Raw genomic sequence first — 22028 nt, 5'->3', positions numbered from 1 at the left:
GGGAGGTGCTGGGTTCGAATCCTACCACCGACTGTGCTGTCTCAGGTTTTCCCGGCAGACTTCCCAGACATCGGCAGAGCTTCCCCTCCCCCGAAGTCGGCTCAGGACGCATACTAACCCCCCCCCCCCCCCTCCCAGTCTCTCACTCCATCCTGCTGTCATCCCAGCTATAATTTAAACCCCAGCTAATCCCAGCATTCCTCGGAGTCCCGCTTCCTGTTTATCGATCGAACTAAAAATGTCAATTCGAGAAACAAAATTGGCGCAATTTTCGGTTGCCTCGCGTTCTGGTTGCCAGATGGCGCCACGCAGTCGCACTTGGCCTGGCGCGTAGTAATTCAAGCACTACTGCGCACGCGCGTATTGTCTTTAGCGGTCCAGTCCTATGGAAGTGCGAGGGCGCGATTCCACGAGCTCCAAACAAATAGAGAAAATAGTGCCTGTAGCGTTATAATTTTTGAATCACGCTGCAAGGAGTCCAAAACAGAAAATAAGAGAGGGAAAAAAACTTGTTTCAATTCGATATAACCGTGTCTCCTTTTTCTCACGGCAGTTTGAACTACTCTGAAAGTTCCGTCTCTTCGATCAACCAACTTGCTTTCACACCACTTTCCCCAACTTCACCTTGGCGCAACGCATCCTCGTCCCCACAGTCACTCGTGCGACCTCCTTCCACGAACTTCAGCTTCTTCAGCAGCATCACCGGCAAGAAAACGGTTAGTCCGAAAACCCCCAGGCCCACGCAAAGATAAAGTGCCGTAGCGTACGGATCGGGCTGCAGCTTCGAGAGCTGAAGTTCCCAAGAGTTCACAGCGTGTGCACACGCACCCTGGACTGTGGAGTTGGAATTTCGGCAGACGCAGGTGTAGTCCCTACATGTTGTGTTCAACTGGCGACATGGATGTGATCGCGAGCATTCGACAGGAGCGCAAGATTCGACGCCACCGACGGCTTTGTAGTGGTAACCATACTTACAGACACACGATTCTCCGTCGCACTCGCTGTAAGGCAGCCGACAAGATTCTCCTTTTTCTCTGTCGCAGTAATCGAACTTGGGTCTGGTACATTTACCGTTAATTACCTTATAACCGAGTTGGCAAACGCACTGACCGAGTTCGCACGCGGTGTCCTTCCAGAAACAGTCCCGGTCTGAGAAACATTGCGCTATGGCGCAAGAACCGTTTTCGAACGTGGCACCGGGCGCGCAGATACATTTTCCGAAAACACAGACCTGATTGATTGGACAATCCGTGTCGATGCTACATTCGTCCTTGACGCATGACTGGTTGAATGGTTTGTACCCTGCTCTACACTGACAAAGAGTGCCATAGCAGAAACTATTTGCGTCTCCCTTACAGTCAAGGTTGTTCTTGCACTTCATGGCACACTCACTGTAGTAGGGTATTCCGAAGGCTTTACCAGATCTGTCCACGCATGAACACCTGTCCTTCACGCAGAAGCCGTTCGAATTATAGCAATCGACATCTGTGGTGCAATTATCTCCCACTTTAGTGACAGGCGCGGGAAGTTCCAGATCGATATTCTTGCTGATGAGCGTTCCCGATACGGTAGACGCCACCGTTACGGAAGTGATATGCTCTAACCTCTCTGGAGATATCCAGAACTTTCCTTCTACGATGTTGCGTTGGTTCCTCCCAAATATTTTTGCCACAGTATGTTTGGATTCGCTATCTCCGCTCCATGAAACCAGAGTATCGCCGAAGGTCACTAGATAATACGACACGACAAGGAAATCCCTCGCGCTTTTCGGAATCGTATCAATTTCTGCAGCGAACGTAAGTATACCAGGTCTTCTGCAAGTCCTGAGGCCCATCTTTGAGAAGAACACCGCACCTTCAGCGTGACAAACGCAGGTGTCACGGTAGCAGCTTTCGTCCCTGCCTTCCCAGCAACTTTCCTCTTGGCTACAAACTACAGGCCTTCGTAGAACGTCTACAGTCCACGAAATACGTGTCGTAATGCTGGTTTCTGGAATTCGGGCGATACAGGCATAAATACCAGAATGAATTTGTCTTATGTTCTGTACTACGATGGACCTGGTTAGGGTTGCCGGCGTTTCCACCGCAAGAACATAATAAGACGTGGTTTGACCCGAGTCCTTAAAGCACTCCACTAGACAATCAAAGCGAGTCTTTAGGGTATAGTTGAGAGTCATGGTGTCACCAACGGTAAGGGTGACTTGAGAAGAGTCCTGTGAGAAGCTGACGACTTCCTCGTGGACGTGGGACCGGGACCTTCGCGCCATATAGAAGAATGCTAGGAAAAAGGTCATGACGTACATGATTCAGGATGGGCCATGACACGGAAAGACCACGAAGTTGCGATGTGAACATGTGCAACGTGTTGACGACCGCGTCGGTGCCACACATGCCGGTGGATGATGTTGATGAGCTACACTCTGATGATGGTTTCACGCGCATTGTCAAATATCTTCTCCTTCTTCGACGAATGGCAATTATCCTTTTGGTTCCAGCTAGGACAGAAGGGATTCCGACAAGAACGCTGAGGTGGATGGAAGACTGACTGTCTGCAAACAATCTACGTCATAACGCCAGATATTTTCCTGGACCTTCCATTGGTGCTCTCAGACATGCGTGGACTTGAATTTGTGCCTCGACCCCTTAAGTACCAAAAAAGAAGAAGAGAAACACGTCAAGTATGTGCCACGCTTGATAATAGGGTTATGGTAGGGTACCTTGGACATGCTGTACGTGTCACCGAAAGCCGAACCACACCGAGACCGGAGCAATAAGGATAATGCGCACGACCTGGACGTAGGATGGTTGGTACGTAGAAAAGGTTGGGGCGCGAGCACATATGGTGACACATGTACCTCTCATGAGGTTCGACGTTTGCGTGAAGATATGCATACGCATACTGTCGGCTGAGCGAATACATAGTCGTCGAATCTCACGCGGTATTTTAACCTGGGACTGTGCAGGAATATCGTGTCATCACGTATACACCCTTGTAATCTAACGAACACGGGCGATTCTTAGAAGTATACTCCAATGGAAGAATGATTAGATCTCCAAAGACTTTAGCTTCCAATCTATTCTACGTTGTCGAAGCTTCAGACATGTTCGCACTGTTCTGCCAACGACGAAGAGCAAAGTCCAGTTCCAGTGGGCTGCCAGGACTGAGTCTGCCTGGCTATCGTGTCCCGATGCACGGTATACGACGTCGACAACCTCTGGGCGAGGAGTAGACGACGACAACAGTTTCAATCTCCCGTCGCAAGTGTCGGCAGCCGCCCCACCGCTAATTCATTTGAGAGGTTCAAGTCGTTCTGGAGGAAGCTTCAAAGCGGTCGACCATTGGCTTGGAGATAGGAATGAAGAACGGCGTAATCAACACCTGTATATGCCTATTGGCTATCCGCCCATTGCTTTGAGAGCAGTCGGACATAGCTCACTGGTTGAGGAGGTCCGTTGAACAACCAATGGTACATAGGTGAGGTCTGTCTAAGCACTTCATCAGCCGCGTGGAGTTTCAAGCTGAATGTGGAAAACTGCTAACAAAGTATGATGCGTGAGCAATGATGATGAGCAATGAAAACTGCTAGCAAAGTATGATGCTCGCGGAGACTGCCGGGGTGATGCTTGAGGAAGTGCAGTAAAACGCAACCGCATTCAAAGAAGTGCCCAACCCTCCACGAGGACAACGGCAAAATTCCCAGGACTCCATCCCTCGTGGCTAAACGGTTAGAATAGTAATCTCACAGCGCCCATGCAGAGTGGGAGGTGACCATGCGGTGTTCGAATCTCAGCACCGCTATATTACCCAGGTGTTTTTCCGCCATACTTCCTCTGACTCTCTAAGACAAGTATCGACACAGTACGCAGTAAAATGCACCCTAAAATCATAACTTTGCCGCATAGCACGTTCTGAGCCAACCATTGCTACGAATGATAGGGTTATCGCTTCTGATTCGAGGAGAGAGCGAGGTGAACGCCTTTTTCTTTTTTCTTTTTTTTCCTTTTTTTTCTTCTTTTTTTTTTTTTTTTGTTAGCGCAGAGGGTACCATGCATTGCTATTTGCTACTTGTCAGTCGTACGTAAAGTACAGATAAGTCTGCGATAAATGCCGCGGTAGCGTTCTCGTCGGCCATTGGCAGGTGACACCTTTAGTTCGCGGACAAAGCAGTGAAAAACAAACATATTCCGAGACATCTGCCTTGGGTTCGTCACCCCTTAAAATCTCAATTAACGTCCAATGCACTGAGGATAGCGACTACTTAACATTGGGAACACGACTGGGTTGAATGCCTCGCTGTCCTTGACTCCTTTTTCACGACCTACGTGGCGGATATCGTCGTAGCATTATGTAAATGTTGCCGGATAACATAAGATACGCATTCACGAAAACTTTTGCTGGTCTGTAGAAAGCAGGTGGCGCCGAATATTTGTTTATAAATGACACCGTTATCCTCAGCTCCATGCTATTGTGGACTGGGGAACATATCCTTTCGTTTGAGGGAAAACGCGTTAAAACAGATAGAGGACAGAGAACCAGACGAGACGAGTCTTGTCTGGCTATCTGTACTCTGTCCTGGTCCTCTGTCACCCTCCGCTAAGGTCGTGTTGAAGACTGGGAGGTGTTGAGTTCGAATCCTACGACCGGCTTGCTGTCTGAAGTTTTCCTTCGGTTTTCCGACAGACTTTTCAGACGAATGTCGGCACAGTTCCCCCTGAAGTCGGCCCAGGATGTACACTAATCCCCATCTGTCCCACACTCCTTTCTGCTGTCCTCTCCACCCGTCCACGTGCGTACGCCGCTCATAGCTAAAATCCCCCTGAAGTCGGCCCAGGACGTCCACTAATCCCCACTGTCCCACACTCCTTTCTGCTGTCCTCACTACCCGTCCACGTGCGAACGCCGCTCATAGCCAAAGCAAAAGCTAGACTCTCGCCTTTTCATTACGACGAAGTTGCTTGCTTCGAAACAAGCTCACCAGCGGCATGTCATAAGAGCACGCCTTAGCTTTCTCGACCCTCGCATGTATGTTTTCGCTGTGCCTAACTACAAAATGGCATAAGACTAATGAGCTAACTGCTGAGATAATGGTCTAAGGACCGAGGCGTCAACCGGAAATTTCTATAGGATGCCACGAGAACCACTTGACCGAAGTGTTAAAGACAACGAACGCTTTCTGTGCCTTTCTCGCCGCCTCAGAAGAAACCCCGCGAAACATAAAAAAAACATACAGCGTGACAACGCCCAACACTTTCCTTGTCCCCTGAACATGCAAATGTCCCAGGTGACGTACCGTGCTTATCTTTGCGCTCGCCCTTTGCGATCAGACAAGCTTATCGTCACAATGACATCCCTCAGATGCTTGACGGCAGTTGTGTGGGCATGGAGAGCCGGAAGAGAAAAAAAGAACACTATCTATGTTGGCGCTTTCAGTAGTTTGCTCATTCTGTGGCATTGCTGTTCAAGTAAACTGTTTTACACGAACAGTGCACTTCTTGTGTGAGCCGCGTTGAAAACCCAACGGTTTGTCTTTTCAGTCACCATGAAAACATATTACTATTGTACTTTCTCTTCCCATTTCCCCTTTCCTTTGCGTGGCTAGTTTCCTTTTTAGTTGGTACGACGTCCCCAAAGACCATCAGTGGCTCTTATACTCTGATCCGCTGACTAGATAGGGTTAAAGGGTACCCGTGGGAACGTCCCTGTCTTTAACAAAATCTTCAGCACTGCTGAACCATCAACAGACCACCGCTTTGCACCGACACAGCTTTTGTCAGTAGTGTCACTGCACCGTGCTCGCGCATTTTCACACGGTGTCAGTGCCTGCTCTTTAGTGACACAGCCAGTAACAACTACGGAATTTAAAACTAAAAACAAAAACTGACGCTCCGTGAAGACCGAGCGGAAATGCCTCCACGCCCATTGGCTGCCTTTCCAATCAATATAACGAACCAGAGAGAACCTTACGGCAACGTAAACAACGTCTCTACTACACTACGATGAGCGCGAAGAAGCGGAAGACCATTCACGTAAAAAGGACACACCATGAATGAACGGACGTGACGTCACTCAAGTGAAGTCACACAATGCAGAACGTATAGATCTTTAGCGGGACGCCGGTCACGAGATCGGACGGACTTCCGGTCACACGCGATCGATAATTGGCGATTATAGGTCTCGACTGTCTTGCTTGCTTTCTTCTTGCGTGGGGCATTCGTGCGGAACAAGACAAAGTGTGTCTGCTGCTTGTAATGCTGAAAAGGTGATGCGGCTGGATTGAAGGAAGCAGGTTGTGACGGAAGTTGGTGGGTTTGCTTATCATTTTATCATCAGGTGTGTTTTCATTCCATTAAAAGACTGTCATTCTTTAACTGCCGTTCTTCGATCGAAGTATGTGACTGGGCGCCGTCCACGTTTATCCTTCTCCATCTATATAAACTCTAAAAACAGAGCTTCACCACATTTCACGCTTCAACCATTGCCACGAGTGATATGGTTATCGCTTCTGATTCGAAGAGAGGGGGCGTACGCCTTTTTGTGGCAATTTGCATATCTGATAATTGTCACAAAAAGGCGTACGCCGCTCTCTCTCGTGTAATCAAAAGGGATAACCCTGTCATTCGTGGCAGTGGTTGGCGCACACAGCGTGCTATGCCGTGGAGTTCTATTTGTTTCTTCTGTCTCGTTCGCTTTATGCAGGAGGCGCGTCTTGCCCAACGACCTCTCTAGCCCTTTGCACTCCCCGTCATCCTCACGCACCCTCTACGCACGTTGTGGCTATAAGCGGCGCACAGATGTGGACAGATGGAGAAGGGACAGCAGGTAGGAGTGGGGGACATGGGGGAGTTATATGCGTCATGGGTCGACTTCACGGGGAACTTTGCGAACATTCGTCTCTCGAACTCTCGATTTTGTGGAAGCGCGGGGCGTACGCCTTCGATTTTCAACGAATCACTGGAGAGAACGACGTCGACCAATAGTCGACTACACTCTAAAAACTGAACTTCACCGCATAGCACGAACCGCGCCAACCATTGCCATGAATGATAGGGTTATTGTTCAAGGAAGAAGGGAGGCGTACGCCTTTTTGTGCCAATTACCATGTACCCAAATGAACATAAAAAGGCGTACGCCCCTCCTCCCTATTGGAATCGGAAGCGATAAAACTGTATCATTCGTGGCAATGGTTGGCTCAGAGCGTGCTATGCGGTGAAGATTACTTTTTAAGGTGTAAGAGCGCGTTACGCGGTTCTCTTTGTAGAGTGTAGAAGAGCGGGTTCGTGGCAAAAATCCGCAGATCGACACCGATTGTTGAGGGAGATAGGAAGTGACAGCTGCCAACTCTTTGTTGTACAGACGTGGAGAGACGGAGAGAGGGGACAGCAGGAAGGAGTGGGGAACAGGAGAGGTTAGTACGCGTCCTGGACCGACTTCCAAGGGGAACTGTGCCGACATTCGTCTGGAAAGTCTTCGGAAAACCCAGGGAGAACCTCAGAGAGCGCAGCTGGTTGTAGGATTCGAACCAACCACCTCCCGGTCTTCAGCACGACCTTCACTAACGAGCGGAATACGTTTACAAGCTCCGTTAGGACGGTAGTGACACACACATAATAATCTGCTACGATTCCCGGAAGAAATGCGCGCCTCTCCCGCTAGGGGATGCGCTTGTGGCGCCCCTATAGGCGCTGCACGGGGCGTAGACGGGGGGGGGGGGGGGGGTCATACACAGGGTCCTACGTTCAGAGGGTTACAGCTACAGTATAATTAGGGAGTGACTTTTTCGGGTTAAACCCGATTCCGCCCGGTTATTTCCCCCCGAACTGACCTCCGACCAATTCGGGTTAGACCCGATTTCTCCCCGAATTCCAGTCACTATGAAATCCTCAAGTGACGTTTCCACTAAAGACGCACAAAGGTCGTCACGTGTAACACATGTAAGAATGGGTCACTTACTTTCCAAGCAATACACCCAGGTGTGTCAACATTGTCTATGCCTTCGGTGATTACCGCTGAAAGGTCACGATCTCGCAAAAACAACAACAAAAGAACAAAAAAGAGAGATTAGGAAATAACTTAATAGACAAGAGGTGAAACAAAAGCACCCGATAATACCCGAAGGCACAATTATCGCCCGATTTCTTCCCGAATTACAGCTTTAAAAATAGCGCCCGATTTTTACCCCCCGAATCTGAGAAAGGCATTTAACCCGAAAAAGTCACTCCCTAAGTATAATACGTGTACAATCGTCAACAATACCTGCGTCTGATGGTATCACCAATCGTTTCCCAATCGTAACGCTCACGTGTTACTATTCAAGTGTGGTGCCGTTCCCACTTTCCCTATCTGCCCCCAAGTCCAGCGAAATTTTACACCACTATACACCACCGCCGCCGGTAGCGTGAATTCGATGCGTTTCCTGCGCAGAACCTTCACTGATGACCCTCCGATGGTGCGTGAATTTTCTATACACGATGGACCGTGACAGGAGACGCGATTCCATGGAACGCACCTGCGGATGCGCAGACGCACGCACACACGTAATAACATGACCGAGAGTTTGTATAATAACGGGAAGCACGGTGACAATGCAGGTTCCACCCCTAACGGGCTTTCGCGTATAAGGCTGTCGATAAACTGAAGCAATATTGTGGAATGGAACGCCCGGTGCTATTTCTGTTCTCTTTCGCGTTGTTTCCCGGCTGGTTATAACGCTTGAAATTCAGATTTGTTGTTTGGTATAGTACTCTACAGTACTGCAACGTGCGACGAGAAGGATGAAAATCGCTTGCAGGCATAATCTTTCTCGTTCTTTTTTTTTTTTTTTTTTTTTTTGTATAGGCGGTTTTGAAAGACTTGAAGGACAGGGTTAGCAGTGCTCGTCAGCAGATGTCATTAGTCTCTCTAAGCCCTAAATTTTTCTTATTTTTCTTTAATCTATCTCATACTTCTTTCACGGTTTGTTAGGTTATCCTTTATTTCCTAATTATTTTCTTTTCTTTTTATTTATTTTAATTTTTTTTTTTTTTTCATTGGAATACCAAGCCGACGTCCCGTATGGCTGACTTTTCCTCCTCTTCTTTTTTTTTTTTTTTTGTTCCAATAAATATATTCCCCTCCCCTAAATTTGTCCCCGTATTACCTGCATACTACACTTGAGGTACAGGTAAAGTACAGCACTACTCAAAGAACATTTATTTGGGCCAGAGACACTCAGGTGTTGAAGTGCATGGTTCGGAGTGTCCCTGTCATATCGTCCTTATCAGTGTCTCTTAACCTCAAGGTTCATGCACAGTATGAATATTTAGCATCTCGCCACCGTCAGCTCTACGTCCTCCCCCCCCCCCCCCATTTTATCCGTATTTGCTTCCACGAGTTTTCCTGTAAGTGCATCAACTACTTGAAGGGCGATGGGATGAGGTGATTCGCCGCAGCAACGGCGATACCATACCTCACCTGGGTTAATATATGAGTGGGATGGCGATGAAAAAGATGAGACATTACACACACGCACGCACACATGAAAGCAAACACATAGCAAATGAAATACTACGCATCACCAAGTAGCGAATGTGTATAGAAATCAGGAATCTTCACAACAGCCCACACACAGACACACATAGATGTGCTCCGTAATTAAGCTGTAATTAAAGTAACACAATGCCACAAATCGTAGTAACCTAAACTGTGACGCCATTCAGGTGCCAACCATAACCGCCCGAACGTCCGCAACGAACTTTGCCTCCAGGAGCAGGTGATAGTGGGGGGTTCTCTCCTTTCTTCCTCTGTACAACGCCCCCCTTCCTGCCTTCCTCGTGATGCGTGCCTCAACTTTCAATTCATGTGGCTGTTCCTCTTTGTAGGCCGCTTTTCCATTTGGGACGATTCTTTTTTGGCAAAGGAAAAACACCTTTCCATCGACATGAATGAACCCCATTCCACCACTGGGATTTGTGGGTCTTTGGCATCTGTAATTAGCATCCGAATCCAGTTAGGAGGAGAGATGTCTGTGCGACGGGTTTAGCATCGCTCAGCGTCATCAACCTCATTGCGAGATCGTTGCTAACGAGTGCTAACAATCAACATCAACGAAACAAGCTTGATGTAGGTACTTACATTGCCACACCTTGGACTTTCCCCTCTTTCTTTGTTTTCTTTCTGTTTTTTTTTTTTTGCAATAAACCTATAACCCGAAAACCTTGTGAGCCCAACACTTTGACTGTCACGTATGCGGTTCATAGATATACATTAAACGTTAGCGTGTATACAATATGGAAACTCGAGAACGAAAGTCACGAAACAGACCTAAGAATAACAAGTTGAAATTAATTTTTAAAAATAAATAAAAAAAACATTATCCTTTGAAAAACAATGCCAAGAGGATGCACGCATCTGTTGTCAATTCATTATTTTTTAGGGTGCAATAACCCCTAAGATGGTAAGATTATCACCTTTATTACTTTATACCTCTCCCATATATTTTATTCTTACCACATTGCTGATATCGCACGCGTGATATTGCAAATCATGTACGTACGGTATGAAACCATAGTGCATATGGAAGCAACTGGACGGGGCCCAGTTCCAGAAACCTGAGCAAAAGACCACTAGGTTGCTGTCACGTTTAGTAAGAAAGGCTTCCCTGGCCAAAGAAAATAAAGGAATTTAAGAAATGTACCCCGTTCCAACGAGCAGCAACCATCACGCTCACCATCTGTCTAAACCATGCCCGTGCACCTACTCTAGAGCGTGCAGCTTGCGCGCTAAAAAAAATAACCCGTCACCTCTCACATTAGGGTAGGAGTCAGTGTAAAAGGGAGGCTGCGACGTATAAGAAAGAGAAAAAAAAATCAAAGGAACTCTTCGTGACAAGCGACACTGCTCTCGCTCTCACCTGCCAGCACATTATCGATCGGCCATGTTCGTTACATAAGCGGCCCTTTGCATAACCTGGGGTTCGGTTTGTGAACCTCACCGTCGGAGCACTTCCCATGTACCATAGTCATACACGAAGGACAATGGGGTCGCCCTTTTGGTTCGAGGACCTGCGGTGCGCGAAAAAACTGCTTTGCATCCCCCGCACCCGGCCAAATGGAAGTCCCTCCTGATTAGGGGTAAATTCCATTGTCCCCATCCGAGCCTTCCAATATTCGTTTGTCGTGGGAAGGTTGACGAAAAGGGTGATCCACAGATACGTTTGTTGCGGTGCAGCACGAGGTGGAAAGGACATGAGCAAAAACAGGAATGTGTCAGAAATAACAATTGGATACACGCAGCGCGTGTATCTTGTTCGGCATCATGTTTGCCTTGGGCTGCGCTTCTTCTACTTCTTCTTCTTCTCCAACTAACTGCGCGAAGTTTGGCCGCGTTGCATATAGGCTGAAGATTCAAGGAACTGCAAATTCAGCACTGCTGTGTGACAACGCTGAGTACATTGTAAAACTCTAAAAGCACCTCTGTAGTACACTCTAAGAAAAAAAAAAGGAGTAAAACGGTGAGTATTTGCAGTTTCTACTCCTCTAGTCTGCAATTACTCCCCATTTTAGTCCCCTAACCCGACATTTAGTCCCGACGTTTACTCCCCGGGACTGCAAATTGTCACTAAACTTCGCGAATGGTCTCGTGAATGCAACAGTCTACGTAAATATGTGCCCTTGGTCAATTTGATGGCATAAGGCTGTATAACAACGTAGCAATTTTCCAATCACACAGAGTAAGAAACACTTAGCGCATCTTTCTTCGCAAATTGTGCCCTAGTATGGCGCAATATTTTATATCACTCGATATATCACCGTTGACGGTTTGCTTCAAAGTATTTTCATGCATGCGCACGAATTATGTACCTGGGACTCTTACAACAGCGCGTGAAATGCGGTCTTCACTCTGTGACATTCATTTACTCCCGGCCGTGCATTTACTCCCGAAAGGGACTATTTTTTGTGGCAATACAATTACTCCCCAAAAGGAGTAAAAGTGCTCCTGTTTTTCTTAGAGTGTATCTGGGTTAAGGCGTCCCGCTCGCTGGTGCAACCAAGGTGGTGCTGAAGACTGTGAGGTGGTGGGTTCGAACCCTACCACCGGCTGTGCTGTCCGAGGTTTTCCCTGAGTTTTCTCGAAGACTTTCCAGACGAATGTCGGCACGGTTTCCCCCTGAAGTCGGCCCAGGACGCATACTAACCCCCCTGTACCCAACTCCTTCCCCCTGTCGTCTCTCCATCTGTCCACATCTGTACGCCACTCATAGCCACAGTTGCTTCGCGGCGCTAACGCGGAATAATAGTATATGGAAAAGTAATTTTGGGTTTGAACGTCAGTAATTAGCGGGTGATCTCCATCTTACCGCCACCGATTCTTGATATTTCAGTGTAGATGCAGCTGTACTTCGGCCAGTGCTACCGAGGCCGCTGCAGGAATGCCCTCTTTCACTGGTGATAAGTCCGCACTGTATCGCACTTGTAACAAATATTTACCCGCTTTTACCCATCATCGAAAAGCTAGATAAACCTTCAGGGCCTCTTGCGAAGGGTCGTAGATGACGACAACTTCCTCCTTGTTGACGACGGGACAGAACAAACAACAAAATATTTGATGAGAATTTACACGACCACGGGAGCATGCAAAGTATAGTCTGCCTCTTTATTTCATTATTTATTTATTTATTCATCATTTATTTCAAATTTTCAAACGCGAGCTTGTCTCGAAAAGCCCTGCCGCGCGCCAACTATTTCTATTGACCGGACATTTAAGGTCATGCCCACAGCCTTTCACGCGGTCACACGCCGCGGTCACCGCCTCCCGTTTTCAACAAATCTAGGGCGAGAACGTTGTCATTCGGGATGGCGGCTGTCTAGGAGCGTGCTATGTGGTGAAGTTCGTTTTTAAGAGTGTAGTAATGGACTCGTGTCTTGGTATTGTTTTATCCTATCTAAAGAGCCTAGGTGCGTGCGAAAGAAAATCCTCCCTCGGGAATCGCTATAGACCTCTGGCCAGAGAGTATAGGGCCACTGCAAGAGGCCGGAATCACTCTCAGAAAAAAAAGGTGTGAAAAGATGGTAACTCCACGAGTTACCACCCTTGTGCGTACGTTACCTCTCAAGATCACAAGGGATGTAACTGTCCTCGTTACCACCTTCATGGTATAGGGTGATAAAATTTTGAAACTCTCGTTGACTGTGTCCATTTAGCGCGAATGCTGCGGAGAAAGGCCCCGATATTTATTGGATCGTAATATGCTTCTATAGAAGCATATTACGATCCAATAAATATACTCTAAGAAAAAAAGGTACAACGGGGAGTAATTGCAGCTTCTACTCCCCTAGACCGCAATTACTCCCAATTTTAGTCCCCAACCCCGACATTTAGTGCCGACATTTACTCCTCAGGGCTGCAAATTGTCACTGAACTTCGCGAATGGTCTCCTGAATGCAACAGTCTACGGAAATATGTGCCCTTGGTCAATTTGATGGCATAAGGCTGTATAAGTCAGCAAATGTAGCAATTTTCCAGAGTAAGAAACAGTTAGCGCTTCTTTCTGCCCTATATATGTCGCAAGATTTTTATATCACTCGATATATCACGGTTGACGGTTTGCTTCAAAGTATTTTCATGCATGCACACGAATTATGTACCTGGGACTCTTACAACAGCGCGTGAAATGCAGTCTCCACTCTGTGACATTCATTTACTCCGGTGCATTTGCTCCCGAAAGGGACTATTTTTTGTGGCAATGCATTTAGTCCCGAAAAGGAGTAAAATTACTCTTTTTTTTTTCTTAGAGTGCACATGCGTTCAGCATGCACCACCGAGAGACTAAAACCGCTAGACTCCTGGTTGTCATGTTCGGTTGGCAACAGTCACGTGACCCAGCTCGCGGGAGCCGACCTAGCAGCTTCTGAACGCCAGGCCGTACGCGTTGCCATGAAATGACCACCCAATTCGCCATTATTCGTATGACTAGTAAAGCGAATGAAGTACAACACACAAAAAACCGTATACCAGACAATGAAAGGAAAGCATGTAAAGAGCATGACAGTGGCCGCGATGCGGACAGCATACCATGAGGCAGACGACCAGCCTGCACCTGTACTCGCTCGTTCGTTTTGGAAGCTCTAGTGTTCAACCTACACTTGCACTGTCTCAGTGGGCGACGCACACTCTTGGCACCACAGCGGAACTCCCCTGAGCTATAGTGTCGGCGGTGCAAGCCAAATCGAAGAGACCTATTACTTCTTTTCAGCCGCTCTCGGTGTCTCTAGCGTCACTAAATAGGGAGTAGAGTAGCGACAATGGGCCGCGCCGGCGAGAGAGACCGCCATCTTGGGTCCGGCGCGGCTGCGTCGCCTAGCAACGGGACGCCAACCTCCCCCTTCCCCGCCGGAGAACTGCGCGCAGCCGAGCCAGCTCGCAACCGAGGAAACCGGTTGTGGATGGAGGAGACTCAACGTGGACAGCGTGTTCGTGGAAAGAGAAACCACGTGACACGGTCGGCCCAATCGCGGACACCGAACGGCGGCTCCGGCGCGGAAAAGGAATGCGATACTCTGTACCCCTATTTAGTAAGTCTAGGTACTACCTACCCAACAACAAGTAATCAAGTGCGAGTCGTACTACGGAAAACAAGTTACGGAGGAAAATAACGTACGTCCCACAAACATATGGAGCAGCAGTGTTTGTTTGAAATCTTAAAGACCCCGGGACCATGAATTCGAACCCTGGAACCTTACCGAACCTTGTCTTGCAAGATAGGCCGTATATGATAAGCGAGGCATTTTGTGTGTTCTTCATCGACCTGTTTTGATCTGTCCACGGCATTACTATACGTGACGCAATAGCTATACCGTTGTTACACCGAGCAGATTCTGATATATATGTTGTTTAGATCACTAGGAATTAGAGATGGGACGAATCCAGAATCCGAATCCAAATCCGAATCCAAGGAAGGTACTGCGAATCCACGAACCTTTCGAATCTTCAATCTTTCGAATCCTTCGCAAAGAAAAAGGGGGGAAAGATAAGAAAGCCAGGGGGAAAACACTACTTCTACTGCAAAGTGTTTTTAAGCAGAATTTGACATCTTTGTCCAAGGAGAAACAAATTAAATAGTAGTTCACTTTCAAGAGAAAACGTACTCAATATACTGCTTCTTAAATGTAATTTATTTGACATGTTGTTCATCGACTAGAGGAAATGTATACATAAACTCCCGTGTGTGAATTCTTTCCATAAAACTAAGAAACAACCAAAAGCAAAACCATGTTCCTTTTTGCTTGTAATGGCGGAGCCTTATGGTGTGGTTTTGGTCTAGTTTTGGCGCGTTAAGGACCAGACCAATCAGGCTTTCGGCGGACTCTGGAGGGGCAGGTTTTGAAAAAGAAACGAACAAACGTGGTTTGTGGGTTCGAAAGGCTCGATTCTCCGTTTTGGGCACTGGGGTTCGGATAAGGTCAATCAGGCTTTCGGGGGACTCCCGAGCGCCAATTTTAAAAGGAAACAAATAAACGTGGTTTGTAGTGCATAATGTAAAACCCCGAGACTATAGGCCTGTTGCGCTGGGCCAGGTGGCGCAGCAAACCTTGTGTGTCAGCGCCGCTAGTGGCGACCTTTTCAACACACGGCCGCTCCCTAGACGACACTCCGTCTACGCTGGCAAATTTGGTGTGGCGTTATCGTTTATCATCTGTTTTCCGGATAGAAAAAAGTCAAAAGGATCGACAAGTTCTTTCTTAAAAAGTCGCTGAAACATGTGTACAATGCGGGGCACGATGTACAAATACAGAACGCGTGTATGTCGTCAATGACGCTGCTTGTTAAAGTGTTTAGTGTACTTCTCTGGTGCACTGGGGGCACCAGTAAAAGTATAAATTCATTCTGAGAAAAATGAGGCTTAACAAGAACGTGGCAAAGATTAATTCGCCGGGTGCTCATCGAATTCAATGGGGACTTAACAAGACGCTCGCCGTTATAATTGGAGATAGTTGAACAATATTAACGGGACATCTAAAAGAAACAAGCTGTTTTGTGGTTCAACACCCAAATAGTCGCTCTTTCCTGGGTCCCCTGGTTATGTTCTCCGCGTGCGGAATGTTCACGACGCTACCATGAACACAGAATAAACAGCCATTGGGCAACGCAGTACTGATGATTTCGAAGCGTTTTCGGGCACAGCCATGCAGCGTCAGCAAACTTCTCGACTATTTAGATTTGGAATCAGCTATCATATGTCCGCCTCGTTCAAACAGACGTTTAACTTTTTCTTAAATATGCGTACGGAAACAAAGGTTGTGCACATATACGCGAGAATATATATTGTATATGTATATGCTTGTAAGAGCTCCGGCTATATTTTTTCCTTGTATATGTATATGTGGAGTTTCTGGTGACGACGACCCAGTTAAAGAATTGATAAAAACAAGTGAGCTGGTGAGCGTAATTCATGACAGTAAGACCCGGAGACTAGGGACGACGGAAACAGAGACATACAGATGTCTCCAAACTCTGCCTGTGTGTGTCTGTTTCCGTCGTCCCTAGACTCGAGATCTTACTGTCACACAGCGACAATTATCCGAAGCATCGGCTGCACAGTCAACTTTTAATATAAAAAGCAGAAAACTGTAAAGCAAATACAGGGAAACGAAAAGTATATCTGGTCAAAGTTTTTGTGTTCTATTTCATTAGAACGGATGCCGATATTTGTCTACTGCAATAATTATAACTGGATATTACATAGCCGCAATGAAAGTCTATGACTGAAAACGGTAAACGGCGGCAGCAGTCAGGAATAATTATTTCAGGGCTTCACATTTTAAGAATTAGCTAGTTATGGAGTACAAAAGATAATACAGCCGCCTGCATATCGCCGGCAGACGGAATAGCGCTGCCAGTCGGGGACATTTCTTTCGGGGACATCTTTTCCGGGGACTTTTCTTGGGCGGGCAAGTTTTTGCCGTAGCCATCTTCTTGCTGATATGCGCACGATACAACAGCACTTTGCGATTTTTAGTAGACTTTGATTCCATTCGAGTAGAGTTCGATTTCGGAAAAAAAAAACAAAGAAAAACGGCGCACTCTGTGACACGTCCTACCCGTTGCTATCAGTTATGCATACGGGGCGAGAGCGGCCGCGTGTTGTAGCATACCGACGGTAGGGGTTAGAGTGGCGCTCTAGTCGCCCTCCTCAAACTTTAGCGCAACAGCCCTATAGGGAACACGAAAGGACGGACACAACACGAAGTCCTTTCGTGCTCCCTAGTCTCGGGGTTTTACATTATGCATCATCTTCACCAGCTCGCTTGCTTCCTAGCCATTTTTTTCATTGCGGTTTGTGAATTAGGAAAAATCGATTAGGCCATTTTGGGCACTGGAATTCAGATTCCCGAATCTCGAATTCCTGCCTCGGATTCGAGGATTCGTTTGCCCCATCCCTACTAGAAATGATATACTGCCATCGGCGAACGTTAAGGTACAATCTCTGTGTGATGGACGTGGGTGCACCTTCGATCTCAGAGCTACAGAACCTGTACCTTCGAGAATGTCAGGAGTGCATAAACAGTTGCAGCTTCTAAGAAAAGGCGGTCTTATCGCGTTCGTATAACTGCTTGTTGACCGCAGGATCCTTGGTGGCAACCTCAAGTGGCTGGGTTGCACGCACTCGGGCAACTCTTCGAGCCATCTCGTATAGCTTTTTTGTGTGAGCATTGTTCTGCAAGCCCTCTTGGCGCGAAAGAGAGTTTTTTGAAGTCTTGCCAGCCGTCCATCGGCAAGCTGTGTTCCACTCTCCAAGATTTCACTCTACAAGATTTCCGGGTCGAAGGACGGAAAACAAACAGACAAAGATTTTGGTGCAACTGTTACTCGAACGTCCGCGTGAGCGCTAATGTGGCACACGTTTTCCTCCTCTAGTCTCGCAAGCATCTTACGGGAACGCAATTTCCCATTTTAGCCAATGCTGCTGAAGAGGCAGTGACGATTGCTCTCATTTTCCCGACAAGATGACATGATATGCTTCCAATGGTGTTCCTCCCGTTTTGTTTTGTTTCGTTCATTTAATTTTATTGATTTTTATTTATTTATTCATTTTTTATTATTATTTTTTTTTTTACTTTGCAACGGCCGTCATGTGTTCTAGTATGGGTGAACACTCGCATTTGATTTGAAACGAGCTCTCGCAAGTTTGATCACACTTTATTACTATACGGTGACCAGACGTCCCAGCCGGGCCAGTCCCGTTTTGGGGTTTGGTATCCCGACCTTCACGTCTTTTCTGGCTCAGTGAAGCAGATATGTACCATTGTTGCGAATGACGAATAATTTCAGTACGAAGCGAAGATACTGAAAGCAAAGAACGTATATACTCAGTGAGGAAATCTAGTCGTGTTGTTGGGGAAGCCCGTAATTCGTTTTTTGTCTGGATGATTTTGGCTCTCTTTTGTCGATTATGGAAACAATGCTTACTCCTCACGTATTTTTTAAATTTTTTATTTTTGTTCCACGGAATACAACCTATTGCTGCTTCCGTCGTTACATCCACAAGTACCTCCGCGAGGAGATGGGTGTATAGAAACATTGTGTGTCGTTGAAGTCAGCGTGCTTGGTGAAAGATGAAAGATGAAATATTGTATCTGTCCCCTCTATGTTGTTCCAGCCTCAGAACATCAGTTTATCTCTTGTTCATCAGTTTATCTCTTGTGCTTGGTGAGCCTCGTTTTGGCAACTGTCATTGTTCAGAAGTTGCGGATGAAACGTGCGGGCGTTTATAACGAAGTTCTGCGTAAAGAATTTGATATTTTACGTCCGACTGGATCTAGGAGCGGGATGCTTTGTCGAACCCGTCGTGCGTGTTTTCCGGTTGCCCTTGCAGCCCTATGTGACATCGTTCAGCACATCACGAGCCAGAAGCTCATGAACGCAGAGAGAGTGACAATTTCGTGGGTTCCAGCGTTTCTTCGTTACGACAAACAAGGTGGCTGAGGTCTACATCAGGCATGGACAGACATAAATACAGTGTCCTTGTGTAAAACAAAAATTATTTCTGTGTTCGTGCGTGTCTTTTTTTTTTTTTTTTTTTTTTTCTGTTCCCTCAATCTCACGGTTCCAAGTATGGATATCCAGTACCACCATGTCGCCTGCTTGCTCGCGGTTAATTTTCAGAATAATTTTTATATTTTCCTCTCTCTTTTTTTTTTCCCTTCTTCTCCTTCCTTTTTTTTTATTTGTCCAGTGTTCTTTCAATCTCGCGGGTCTTATGTCATGTTTAATAAATATGAACACCATATTTATTGCCCATTAATTGCAGCTTATCCCCCCCCCCCCCCCGGACACCCGGGGATACCGGTATTGCTGGTGCGTGGGCTCTGGGCAGATAAGCGCGGAGAGCACGAGCTGGTACGAATTATCGCTTTTTTTTTTCTTTCTTTCTTGCTGGTTTCCACAGTCTTGTTTGTTTTGCTTTGTGGTTTAGATCTGTACCTAATGGAGCAAAATGGTTTTAGTGAATGCCGGTGTCAGTTGGGATTTAGCGGTTCCCTATTTATCCTTCTTCTGTCCTTGTCGTTGATTTGCTGTTGTGCAATATTGAACGTGAGTGATTGAATGAAAAAGATAAAATGGAGAAAATTTATAATATTATGAAATGTCCGCATCTACAAGACTCACTGAGTTTCAGTTGTGGTGGTGGAGCGCTGCACTTCACGTTCGCGAAAAAGTAGAGGAAAACATACAGGTTTTGTGTGGTATGATGTGATGTGATGTGATAAAGAAAAAAGGGGGACGTGAGTTTCGACGAAGTCGAACTGGCTACCCCAGTACACTTACACAAACGGATGGTGAGATGACGAAAAAACAGAGATGATGTCCAGAGAAGAACAGAGATGATAATGGAGTCCAACATGTAGTTCAAAAGTTCAAAAGTTTCGACCAAGTGAGAGTAAAATGTCGGAATCGCTGGGGTCACACACAGGACACATCACACATTCACCGTGTCATAGGATGTCCATAAGACCGGTTGCATGCAGAAAGTCTTCAAGTGCTCTTAGCGCCTTTTCGGACGACGGAGAACCTAACAGCTTCGTGATGTCGAAGGCTCGGGAGTCCACACGAGAGAGGCTTGTCTCTAATGCCCTTCGAGCATCAACGTATTTATGACACCTGAGAAGGATGGTTGCGTGTTTAAAGGCAATCGCCGTTGCCTCTGTGTTTATTCAGGAAAGTATCAAGTTATCAAGACACCAACATCTAAGCACTTGAGAAAGGGCAGAGTACGAGACTCTGCAATATAGGAACAGCAGAAATGTAATTGTAAGGAAGATTTGTCTTAATTCTGTCCGCTATCATCATGATCATCATCTAACCTGTGTGTGTGTGTGTCCGCTAGCATACTGTAACGCGAATTATGACAGAAAAGAAAGAAAGTTCTGGCGGGAACATTCTACAGGAATAACTCAATGACGTCACCCCCCGACAACCCGCCAAATTCTGAACCATATTCAAGCCCACAGCTTCGATAGAGTCGATATACTTTGACCCCCAACATCGATGCAAACAAAAAACGGACCCCTTGCTGTCCCCCAATGCTCTCTGGAGACACAACAAGCCAAACGTCCCTTGCAAGGTGTTCCCCGTAGCGGCAAAAGTGAGAACAAAGCTGTTTGTGTCTTCTTCAAGGGCCAGATACGTTGCATGCCCTGCCATTCATTCCATCTTTTTTTTTATCTGGTCTTTGAATTTGACCTGTCATTGTGGAACGCATCAAGGGGGAAAGAAGGAGGATGAATTTGCATAGATTATACCTCGGGCAGAACCGTGCACAATGACAGTGCCGTGTGCAGGCATGTCCCACTATGGTCCCATGCATGCCGCGGGTTGTCCGACGCTGAAGAGCTAAGGCCGTAACGTCGTTAATTCTCATGGAATAAAAGGGCAGGGATCATAAAGCGCGAGAGGGTTTTACTGTTCGTCGATAAACTTGCCCAATTTATGCTCGGCAGATGTTGCGTGAAGAATTTAATGTGTAATGTGCTGTATTATATGCCTCATGTGCTCGGGGCTGTGAAGTACTGCGTTGCTCTGTAGGAGCAAGGAGATTAACTATGGAAATCATTCGTCTAATTACCTTTCATTTCCCCCTTTTATTGCTGAATTAGATATGCGGGTCTTAGAACTGGACGACGCAAGACTTCTGCTGCTTGCACGTATTCCAAGCATAGCTTCACTTAAACAACCAATCTGACACCGCCAACTGGTATTGAGATTAAAGTCACGTTCGATTGTCAGTTACCTAGAGATGGTGCATGCAAAATTGCGCACACACACACACAAAAAAAAAACGATTACCTGTACACCTTGGGTGGAAGGGGTGCTTCCACGCCCCTGGAATGTTTCATCTCTATCTTTTTCAGAAATTTCGACAGACATTGCTCGCTCGAAGACATTATTCGCTGGTCAGCGCGTAACAACAACACACTTATACGCCATTTGCCTTTTGTGTATGTTAACTTGCTGGATTTCAGATTACCTGCCACAAGTTAATGCATGGTGTATAGTGTATATATATAGCATATACTATAGTATCATAATACATTAAACAGACACGGGCCTCTGTTCCACCTGCGGTGTCGTGGCGACCGCCCAGCGCATTCTTATGGAATGTTCACTGTACTGCCCACAAAGGCGGAAATTGTGTGATGAGCTTGCCCGTATCAGCAAGAGGCCGCTCACATTGGGTGCACTCATTGGCCCCTATGAAGATCTCTGCTACATCGTCGTGTTCTTCACCTGTTCATGGACTTCCCACTGGATTGTTCCAAACGCTTTTACTTCTTTTTGTGTTTTCGTCCTTCCTTCATCATCTTCACGTAGTGTTCCACGTGCAATGGGGTAGGGTACCGCTATGAAACACCCCATCTCATCGTCATCATTTATTGTTGTTGTTCATCAAGCGACCATAATGTTAGTATGAAACCGACACTTCAGGCAATGAACTGGCTACAATCCAATCCAATCCAATCCAACTGAATCCAACCGTTTACGTGGTTACACAA

At 46.6% G+C, this 22028-nt stretch overlaps 1 protein-coding gene across 2 annotated transcripts in view; it reads left to right on the top strand.

Moving 5' to 3' along the window:
- LOC135401476 (G1/S-specific cyclin-D3-like) overlaps positions 1 to 22028 on the top strand; it is a 74253-nt gene that overhangs the window by 9578 nt on the left and 42647 nt on the right. The window contains exon 1 of one of the 2 annotated variants that reach the window (XM_064633911.1): positions 2520 to 2677. The exons of the other annotated variant lie outside the window; for it this stretch is intronic. Coding sequence (XP_064489981.1) covers positions 2612 to 2677 — 66 coding nt within the window. The 5' untranslated portion in view covers positions 2520 to 2611. Of the gene's footprint in view, positions 1 to 2519; positions 2678 to 22028 lie in introns of those variants that run through there. 2 annotated transcript variants of the gene reach the window in all.

This window comes from Ornithodoros turicata, chromosome 7, assembly GCF_037126465.1.
Source record: "Ornithodoros turicata isolate Travis chromosome 7, ASM3712646v1, whole genome shotgun sequence".
Lineage (NCBI taxonomy): Eukaryota > Metazoa > Arthropoda > Arachnida > Ixodida > Argasidae > Ornithodoros > Ornithodoros turicata.
This window is presented reverse-complemented; position numbering and strand designations above follow the sequence as displayed.